Raw genomic sequence first — 11,462 nt, 5'->3', positions numbered from 1 at the left:
CATACCGAAGCATTTTTCATCAGGTCTCAAAGATCTTGGTTCCACTTTTTTAAAGAGAGCCTTCATAGATACAGTGTGCTATCAATATCTTACAGAACAGGCAGGCAAGTAGTTTGATTCAACAAATATCCTAAAACATACAGACATATCCAATACAAATAAAAAGTTGCAAGCTCACATACATTTTTACCATTTGGATTGTTAGGAGTGCAAAACAAATTTTGTCAAAACTGGCTAAATGAGGGTGTGGGTGTGGACATCATCTGCACATATACAGCAATGGTCATATAGCACCGGGTGCAGAGAGGTCGTCAGCAAACCTCCCATTGAGCTTCTTCCTAGTGTCCGTCTGTTCCCTGAACAATATACACCGGTCAGAATATTGGAAGCTTGTGGCCCTGACAACCTTTTAATAAACAGGAGGAAAAAACAAACTGATGAGGGAAAAGGTTCATGTGACTCAGACAAAATGTTATGTGCCAGCCACCCCCCCCCCCCCCATATTCAGGGCGGAGTTGAATGAGTAGCTCAACCTTAAAATACCCTTTCTTTTCCTTTCAGTGCAGTCAGCGCTTTCCAAGATGAGTTAACGTGATAAAAAAAGATACATCAATTTTATTTTTAAATGAAGAGTGCAACTATAACTCAAAAGGAGGACCAAGGTGAATTGTTCTGTTTTACACAGGACCTACACAAAGATTAAATACGGCAAACTTCAGAAAAAATTTGTTGCAGAAACCATGTTCTTCCGTCTAATCTTTCATGATTAGTATTTAGATTTTTTTTGTGGCAACAATGTAACATTTTTGTACTAAAACATCAACCTTACAGCTTAACAGTGTTACAAAATGGACAATACAGGCTTTTCACCTAATGGTGGCGCAGTAACAAGAACACCAGCGCATTATAACTTCTATCTGTTAAATGAACAGTGCATTGAGAAAAATTGTAAACACCTGCAGTTTCAAAAATGCCTGCCCATGAAACTAACCTCTTCTTCTCTGTCAACTTTCTGAGCCAAGAGGGCAACTTAACAGCTCAAACATGTACAGCAAAAATGATACAAAAATGTAAACAAATTGATTTCATCCATAACCAAACTGGGCTTAAAAGAAAGCTGCTTCAATTCACGTGATCCTTCCTTGTCAATGGAATATGGCAGGAAAGATAAAACCGTATGGAATAGTGCTTTCCTCTTTTTTTGTTGCACAAAGTGACATAATGGTATTGTGTGAATAAGAATGGATGGAGTGCTTGTGGGTGGGGTGAGGGGGAGTCAGAGGTGACCAGATGTGATGTGACAGCGGTAAGGGTGACCTCTGGTCCCGTGTTGCCCTGCACCCCTGGCTCAGTTTAGCAAAGAGCCTAGCCGAGGTTGGTGATGTTGGCTCTTCCACCAGGTGGAGCCACAATGCGTTGAGTGTTGCGACGAGGAATGTTGTCATCAACTTGGGCACCTAAAAAAATAAAAAATAAAGATATATATATATAATACATTATAACTTAGTTGCCTTGTGACCAGCTAACAGGAAGGAATGTGTGCTTTCACTCACCAGACAGACTGAAGCCAGACTGGTGAAGGTTGCGCACCGGCTGCGGAGTAATCTGCTGCTGCTGCTGCTGCTGCTGCTTGGCAGGGGAAGTCTTCACTGAGGAGACGGAGGACATCACCTTCGGGGTCACAGTCACCTCACACACCGGCCCGTCATACAAGCCCCTGGGGACTCCTCGTAACTCTGTGAGCTAAACATACAGGACAATTCATCAGACCAGAAGCTGTGTGTACTTCACCAGCTACCTATATTGTAAGAGTTTTGTTTCTGTATAACCGGATTAATATGTCTGCTCAGAGGTGCGACTCCCTGCAATCAGAGCTCACCCTGCTGCGAGCCTTTATCCTCTTGTAAACGTGGTCGGAGAAGGGTTTGCGGCTGATGTAGCGTCCGCAGCCCTCAGTGGGGTGAAGGCTGCCCTCCTCCAACACAATCTTGCCCTGGCTGATCACCACCGCAGGACCTCCACGCACTTCTGTGCCCTCAAAGATGTTATACTCCACAGCCTGGGAAAAGAAGAGGTTTGATCAGGAGTAGTACAAAAACACAGAGTTGATGAAATGCAGAGTTATAGTTACTTGCATAAGTATTTAGGTTTTTATGTTAACAGGTTTTGAATTGGACGTTGTGCAGCAGAACAACTGAAAGTTGTTGTTCTGTCTTCTCCCTCAGGATACTGTTACATTACATAACAGAGCTGGTTTAGCAGATTATGCACACAACGTGCACTGCAGCCCATCATGTACAAATATAACAACAAAGTCCTAACATGTCAGGGACACAACTTATTAAAATACACTCTGAATAAGAGTCAAAACAAGCAAAGTAACCATCTGACCAGGTTGTGGCTCTTAGCTGAGATGATCTTAGTGGTATCTGGGTCCCACAGCACGAGGTCGGCATCAGAACCCACAGCAATACGGCCCTTGCGAGGGAACAGGTTAAAGATCTTGGCCGCGTTTGTGCTGGTCACCGCCACAAACTGGTTCTCATCCATCTTGCCAGTCACCTTTTAGGACAACACATCACATATTTGCATCTAAACATACGCAAAGGCTTTCAAGGTAATTTGCTCTCAATTAATTGGTGAAAGGAATTTTCGGAATGGGTGAAAAGTGGGTCACATCAAGCTCACCACACATTTGTCCCAGATTAGGGACATCCTCTCCTCAGTGCCGTTAGTGCCCTCTGGGATGAGGGTGAAGTTATCTTTTCCTATTGCACGCTGAGATGTCTGGAAAGTGCAGTGAGCACTACCAGTCACCTGCAAGTCTCCGCTAGAAAAGAAAGAAAGAAAGAAGACTGGATACGCTTTGGGGAAATGTAATATTCAATTTTAGTATTAAGTATGTGTGTGTAAAGGGTAAGGCTTGGTGAAAATAAAATGCAGCACACTGCAGTAACACTCGTCAAATGCTGCCATGTTATCTTTAGGTTCTGGCACACAGCACCTACCATGACAGCAGAGAGTTGAGGTAGTCGGGTGTGGTGGGATCTGGACTGAGCGGTGGAGAAGTGACATAGGCTGCTGCCTTTGCCCAGTTCTTGCTCCAGTAATGGGTACCATCTGTGCCCAAACTGGCAGATATGGGCTCTCCGTAAACCACGGCACCTAAAGGAGTAGACAGGATGCTGTCAGCACAAAAAAGACTAGAGTATATGCAAAGAAAAAAATATATTCTTACCCCTTTTCCTGGCAAGGGCAATGACATCAGCTGCACTCTTGCTCATCACCTTGGTGATGTAGAGGGGACAGTTGGTCTGGTTGGCTATGGTGACAGACCGATTGACTGCCTCAGCCTCCACCTGCAGACACACAAAGTCAGATTCTTCAGCCTGGGCCCTATTTCTCGGCAAAGTCAACAAAGTCGCGCAAATGTCTTATTATCCAGCTTAAATTAGCGAGATGATTGACGTCAGGCTAACTCGGTTTCTCCACGGAAGATCCGTGCAGAAACGGACTCGTTAATTCTAACCAGACGTCAGTCATCTGGTTAAATGCGCGTGCCCTATCCTCTTCGGAAGGGATAATAATCGAGCACTGACACCACGATATTCTAACAGTACAATGGGAAATAAACTCAGAGGAACCCTTTTTTTTTCTCTCCGCTGAGAAGCAGGAGATGATCATGAACGCATATGAGGAATTCATTACGTTAATCATTCACAGCAAACGCGTTGCAAATATTCCACGTTTTTGCAACGTTGTTGGTGTGAACACAGCTTAACACCGGCCCCGCTGCGAGACACAAGTGTCGCAAATATATCAGACAAGTTAAATGCGTGTTGGGAAAATGTATCGGCTAATTTTAAGTGCTTCATCACCCAAATCAATCAGATTAAATTTATTTAAAAGTAGTATATGAATAAATATATACTTATGAGGATATATGTACTGTATGCGCGTAAGAATCATGTACTATATATGTGTATATACATGTATGTGTAGATTACCTTATAACTAGGACTTTGAATATGTGTATGGGCGGATCAGTATGTATGTATTATTCATAATCAGAAATTCATTCAATTGAAGCAGTGAAAAGAAATGTATGAATCTCTGTATTCTCATCATGAGTCCACTTTAATTATGTTCTACAATAATGTGTGGTGTACTAATAACACTGTCATATAATTATGAGTGCTTTCAACACATCCATAAGTTAATTAAGAGCGAAATAAACTTAAGAACAGTACGGCATGCAGCGGGTGATGGTCTGTGTCTGTGAGACGGGCAATCGGCTGCGCCTGTGGTGATCAATGTCCGCGGCTCGAGAAGCTCTCGTAAATAAATGATTTCTTGTCGGCAGAATCTATATCGCCGCGTACAGGAAGTCATGATGATGTGAGAACGGATCTTGCTGATCTCGAAGAACTCTCTCCCTATAAAACTAATATATATCGCTCCTTCATCTATGAGGAAGGGAGCTGCCTTTTTTGTCCAGTGGGAGTGGCCAGCTTAACCAGTGAATTTCAGTAAGCAGGTTTAAATTTTTGGCTGAGTTGCTATGGTGATTTATCTAAGCTTGCTTCGAAGAACCGAAAAGCCAGACCTACGTCATCTCATCCTGAAAATTAGCCCGCTAACTCAGTAAGCCAGGTATGAGAAATAGAGCCCTGGTCTCCATACTGGCCTTCTGACAGTGTCTCTTCTTGCCTATACTGTATCCTGAATCTTTTGATCTTTCAAGTACATAATCATGAAACTCGTTCTCTTTTATGAAGCCAGTGTTCCATCTTACCTCCTCTGGGCGGCTAAGTACATGGCCTTCAGGGCCAGTGATCCCCAGCTCTAGAATACGTCTCTGCTCCTAAAAAGTCCACACAAGAACATTATAATTAAAAAATGGCAATAACTGCTTCCAGTTGATACTTTATTGGTGGTTCTGTTCAGTTACCTCTGCAATGATGTCTCCATTCTCAGCATGCACTTGTGCAATGGCTCCAAGGTCTCTGATTACACTGAACACCTCATAGATCTAAAAGAAAACGATACAAACAGGTCAGCTCGTGGCCCCTGTCATCTACCCCAAAGACTTCTAACCGCCTCAAAAAACACATGCTATGACAGACAGCCATAGAGCCCGCTAATATTAACCAGAAGCCGAGCATACCTCAGAGTCAGAAAGTTGGAAAACATCCTTATAAGCCAAATAGACCAGGAAAGAGTTGACACCTGAAGATAGAAAACTTATGAGAGAAAACAGCCAAAGGTGGAATAAGGAGAGCAAAAGAGGGAAAACCCAGAGCAAATGGGAAAAGTAAAATCAAAAGGATAAACAATTACAGCAGAAACATTTATTTGTAGCCTGTGAAAAGTGCTTGACTTTTTTTTCCCCATCAAGAAACACTTCTTGATTTTTAAACTTGATGTGAAGGCGGAATCTGCCTGCGTACCATGATCCTTCACGAGGGCCTCCATCTCTTCTTGAGTGCCTTTGTGCCACTCGGTGATGTCCACGTGCAGAGAATAGTCGCAGCAGGACTTGCTATCAGCCCACTCCCTCCACTGTTTGAAAGCTGCAACCAGGCTGACGCCAGGCTCCGGCACCACATGGTCAACTATAAAACACAGACAAACAGGTTGTATTTAAGGTCCACAAGCAAACTGCATAATCAAATCATACGCTTGACGGCAAGCACATCTGCAACGCTATAATCCCTGCAACAGTACTACTGTACTCTAAATATGGGTGAAAACACACAAGTGAATGTGTCTGATATAATACATACTGATCATGGTCGTCCCCCCAGCCAGGGCCGCCTTAGTGCCTTGGTAGAAGTCATCTGCTGCCACCATGCCTCGGTCAGGCATCTGGAATCGGGTGTGCACGTCAATGCCCCCAGGCAACACCATTCTCCCATGAGCCTCTATGATCTTAACTCCCCCGGGAACAATGAGGTTGTCGCCTAGTTGCCTGAAGGAGACACATTTTTAACAGAAAAAATAACAGAAATGAATGAAGGGAGCATGATAAAGCGAAGACCATCTAGATTCCAAGAGTCAGAGTAATAGGTGGCCCTCTTCCCATTCTGCCATTAGGAGTTTTTTATTATTATCGTCAAATCAAACTTACTTGATGACTCCATCCTCCATGTAGATATCTGCCATGAATGACTGATCATCATTCACTATCTTTGCTCCTTTGATGAGGAGACGGTCACTCTGAAAGGAGGAGACAGAATTTTACATTACCCATGAACCACAAAAATGATCCAGCTTCCTAAAAAAAGAGCGAGAAATCATCTCTTTTAATCCCTTGTAGCTAATAGTCTACTCCTTAATTCAATAGTTAATTTGACCGATTTCAAAGACAAATTACTTATTTAATAGAAAATAACATTGGGACGTCAGAGATTCATTTAGCGCAGTATTTTTCCTGTTTTGTTCAGAGAACAAGAAATATTATTAGTTAAGCAGAAATAATGCTGCTGATAATGATGCTAATAGCTAATGATTACCACACACAAACCATAGAGCAATCCACAGTGTCATCCTGTTGAAACTATGACAAGGGTTATCCTACATGATTTATTCACACATAATAGACAACTCATCTGAGGACAGTCTTGATCAAATACCTCGAGTAAGAGCACAAACTCTTGAGTGGCACAATTAACTCAACCTGTATGAGATGAAAAGAGAATGTACGAGGCTGGCCTACTTCTCTTGTAGGTCTCTGAGGAAAGATGGGAGAGCTAATAAAGACAAAAGGGATTGACACCAAACCTCACAGCAGGAAACACTGTTTCTAATGTCAATACAGCCATAACTTTAATACCTAATGTATTCCCGCTGTCCGTGTCCACCGGACAGCGGGAATACATTAGGTATAAAAGTCATAGCTGTATTGATGAGGCTATTACTATACTATATTATAAGTTGGTCATCATCAAATCCCACCTCATTTCCAATGATCTGTTCGAGCCTTTTCAATCCGGTTTCCGCTCACAGCACAGCACTGAAACAGCCCTTCTGAAAGTCACCAATGACCTCCTCCTCTCCTCAGACTCCGGCCACCTCAACATTCTCATTCTCCTCGATCTCACTGCAGCCTTCGACACCATCAATCACAGCATCCTTCTCTCCTGCCTCGAATCATCCCTCAACATCACTGGAACTGCTCTCTCCTGGCTCAAATCATATCTAACAAACAGACAACAATTCATCAGCATCAACAACTGCACCTCCTCCACCGCTCCTCTATCTCAAGGTGTCCCCCAGGGTTCGGTGCTTGGTCCTCTTCTGTTCATCCTCTACCTGCTCCCTCTTGGTCACATTACCCGTCAACATGGTCTCCTCTTCCACTGCTACGCCGATGATGTCCAGCTCTACATCTCCACAAAGGCCATCACCACTGCTACTCACTCCACTCTGACCGACTGCCTTACTGACATTAAATCATGGATGCAAACCAATTTTCTAAAACTCAACTGTGATAAATCTTATCTGATCATCATAGGTCCCAAATCGCTCACCAAAACCAGTCACAACTTCTCCCTCACCATCGACAACTCCACTCTGTCTCCCTCCCCACACATCCGCAACCTCGGAGTCGTGTTCGACAGCAACCTCTCCTTCAAACAAATCGCCAGAAATGCATTCTTTCACTTAAAAAACATTGCCCGTCTCCGCCCATCACTCTCCTCATCTGCTGCCGAAACCCTGATCCACGCCTTCATCACCTCCAGAATTGATTACTGCAATCGCATTCTTTATGGCACAACATCCAAAATCCTCAATAAACTCCAGTACATACAGAACTCTGCTGCTCGCCTGCTCACCCACACCCGCTCCCGTGATCACATCACCCCTGTTCTCCAGAATCTCCACTGGCTCCCCGTCCCACAACAGATCCAATATAAAATCCTTCTTGTCACTCACAAAGCCCTCCACAATCAGGCCCCCTCCTACCTCACCGACCTGCTCCACCACCACACTCCATCCCGTCAGCTCCGCTCCTCTGATGCCAACCTCCTATCCATCCCCCATAGGACCAAGCACCGGACATGGGGTGACAGAGCCTTCTCTATAGCTGCCCCCTCCCTCTGGAACTCTCTCCCCAAACCCATCCGAGACTGCACTGTCCTCTCCACATTCAAAACACAAATCAAAACCCACCTCTTCAGAACGGCTTTTAATGTATGACTGTGTGCTCTTATTGTTTTTATTTATTTATTTTGTATCTGTTTTATTACTATACTTGTTTTATTACATCATTTTTAGGACATTGTAATGTTGTGTAAAGTGACTTTGAGTACCAAGAAAAGCGCTATATAAATTAAATGCATTATTATTATTATTATTATTATTATTATTATTATCTGACCTATGTCTCTCTGAGCCCGAGTGGTCAGTGATGACACATACTGTACCTTAGCTCACAATGGCTTTATTTGAACATTGTTGTCGTCCGTAACTCCATAAAAGAATGTATCCTTACGTAAAATTTAAATATATATGAAATTCATTGCCCTGCCTTCGCCCAATATCCAGCGCCCCACAACCCAGAACAGGATAAGCGGTTAAAGATGATGGATGAAGGGATGGATGCACTTCTCTGCAAATAAAATGGCCCCTCGTGATTAATCCTGAAATCTACAGTCATAAACATAATTGATTAATAATAAGTGAATGTACTTAGTAAAGTGCTCCGTGTCAAGAGCGTAGGATATCCGATAATGGAAGTAGAAACGGTTTGTAACACACATAGAAACACAAAATAATAGAAACACCTGTCAGTATGACACCATTCAATTTAATTCAGTAGCACCACAAACTTCATCTTCCACAATGAAAATATAGTTGTATAAACACTTTAGTTTCAACAAACACTGAACATTATAACCTTCGTGAAGGTAGAATTTATTGCAGGACTATCATCAATAGACTGCATTAAGCTATGTGTATCTAAGTATGATATGCGTATGATACAAGAGAAATTTACAAACTCAAGAATCTGCATGAATAAAACATTATTTCCCAGTTGTATTTGCATTGTTGTCTTTTAGTTATTTCACGTGATACAAAAAATAAAACATCAAATCTTGATGAATGAATTACATTTGGTCTTATTAGCCAAATGAAGCTAAAAAATTATAGGAAACAAATAGAAGTGTGCTCATTGCGACAATCTTTTTAATTGACTATGAAAATGAATCGATGCTTAAAATAATGACGTGAGTTGATGTTTCTGTCATTCTGCTCACAGATCAATTGACTGTTTGGTGGTACTTTGGTGCTACTATATATGACTGTATGTTTCAATGAATTCAGTTACTGTTGTTCAGAGACAAAGCCTTATTTACTGTAGGTGTTTTGTTAAACGCTCAGCAGAGTGAAACTATAGATTCTGCTTCATTCCAAACTAATAAGTGGTGTCTGGGGGAGCTGGGGGAGATGTCGCGTTATAACCCGGCCTGGACCTGTGAAAGAGTCCTAGATAACAGTACAAAACCGAGCATGACCCTGAGCTAAGACATTTCACAAGACAGTTTGTTGCTATTATATGATCAAACTTTTCTCATTATATGCTTCAGCACTCTGGCTACAACAGCTGCATGATGAAAGCTTAGGGGGAAAAAGGGTTTTGATGGGTGCTGTCCAATGACCTACTTTACTAAAGAGGTTTTACTTCTTTTAACTCTACTACTGTAGGCCCTTAATTAATATTGGGCTTTCTGGTTGAAACGCTGCACCACAAACCAAAACTGACATTATACTGGTAAATCTCAATTTGCAACAGAATATCACAGAATGATGGTTTAACAACCCAAGCTTGCTCTAGCTGCAGAATTGGAAGTTTTTGCAGAAATGTAATTATTCAACAAAAAACAAATGAGATGAGCAATATGTCAGAGGATGAAGGATGAAAGATGAGGGGACGACAGTGAAGGAACCTGCACTTAAACCTGTTAGCTACACCCTGCAATCTGAGGATGCTGTGAGGGAGACGGAGGAGGAGAGCTAACAGCTACTAATGGCAGCTAAAGGAGCAGAGACAATTCATTGCATAGAGATAGACGACCAAAGCTCCACATTAGAAAATGCCAGCGAGCTCGCAGCGGATGCAAAGCCCCCCTGGCTGGTCATCTTCGTTCCTTCCAGGCTCTCGGTGTGTGGACCTGAAGCGGCACTGCTGCTGCTGACAGCGTCCGTGTCAATGAATGGACGCGACAGCTAAACGTCGGCTAGCTTTTGGTCTAATCCTGAGGCTCAGCGCACGTTACAACAACACAAAACACCACTACCAACACACCCGAAGGATGAATGCCATATTTCTCACGCAATACAATAATACTCACTGTAATTCGTGGAATGTTCTTCTTTCCTTGGTAACCCGACATGTTTGAAGATCCCTCTGACACGGCCGCCCACTACCTCTTGGCTAACGCTAGCTAGCTCGACTGGAGCACCTCAGCTGCCAATGAAAGGATGAATGGATGCTCTGCTTGTTGGCCAGTCGACGCCCTGGGCGATCTGTGCCTATCGGACGATTTCCGTCTATAGTAAGATAGGTTTGTACAGTGCAGCCTCTAAATAATTTCAAATGAGTGGTTATATATTTGCCTAACAGTCCTATCCTTTGGATTTACTGCTGGAATAGGTCCCTGAAGACCAGGCAAGCACCAAGAAGAGAAGGGCCACAAAGATGTACCGCGCATGCGCACTGCCCCGCCCTGCTGAGTTATTATCAGTTTGGGGTAAACAGGTTAAGCATCACCTGTTTAATTGAGTGTGACAACGTCTTGAGTAATAACATAATTGTTAAAACGTATGTTTACTTTTGCTACGCGTAAAAATAATTAATCGTATATCGAATTGATGGTCGATTAACAATGCAATTACATATTTCTGTAAACGAGATAGGTAGTCAGATCATGTCAGGGGGACTTTTTACAGGTGCAGTCACATGATGTAAGGCGACCTTTTACCCTGGGCACAATTTGTCTTCTAGGCTACCTTATAGTAGTAACCCATGTTGCCTCTGACATAGATACACTTTGAATTACCCTATGTATAGTTGGGAATAATTAAAACATGACAAGTGTGAGCAATGTCGAACATTAATGTCATGCTTCCATTGTGATATCCATCTGATTCCTAGATTCTTGCTTTTTAGCACTGATGGAATATCATTTTAATTTATTATTACTATAATGAATATTATTATTACTAATAACCAGGGCTGGCCTGCCTGCGAACAAGCAACGCTAGGTCTGTCAAGTGGATAGAACAAGTGGCAACACTGACACTGTGCGATAGAAAGGTCATATCAACCTCTCTGGTGGACCCCAACGGACTAGACTAAAGTGTGCCAGTTAGGCACACAAGGACAGGATTATAATCAACTAAAAATGCATCACATCCAATGTTGCCCACATTCAATGTTGCCCACTCTTCATTGT

General features: G+C 42.6%; 1 protein-coding gene across 1 annotated transcript; it reads right to left on the bottom strand.

Moving 5' to 3' along the window:
- Positions 1–1,365: 1,365 nt before the first annotated feature.
- Positions 1,366–10,400, bottom strand: dpysl2a (dihydropyrimidinase like 2a; the record flags this gene model as incomplete). Its single annotated transcript, XM_079221988.1, has 14 exons — positions 1,366–1,457; positions 1,554–1,743; positions 1,880–2,059; positions 2,392–2,562; positions 2,689–2,830; positions 3,009–3,165; positions 3,239–3,359; positions 4,796–4,864; positions 4,952–5,032; positions 5,168–5,229; positions 5,451–5,615; positions 5,787–5,971; positions 6,131–6,219; positions 10,359–10,400. 14 exons carry the CDS (start codon positions 10,398–10,400, stop codon positions 1,366–1,368), a joined length of 1,746 nt encoding a protein of 581 aa, XP_079078114.1.
- Positions 10,401–11,462: the final 1,062 nt, after the last annotated feature.

Source organism: Taurulus bubalis, assembly GCF_910589615.1.
Source record: "Taurulus bubalis genome assembly, chromosome: 8".
In the NCBI taxonomy this organism is placed as follows: domain Eukaryota; kingdom Metazoa; phylum Chordata; class Actinopteri; order Perciformes; family Cottidae; genus Taurulus; species Taurulus bubalis.
The sequence above is the reverse complement of the archived record's forward strand: the minus strand, read 5'-3'. Positions and strand labels throughout refer to the sequence as shown.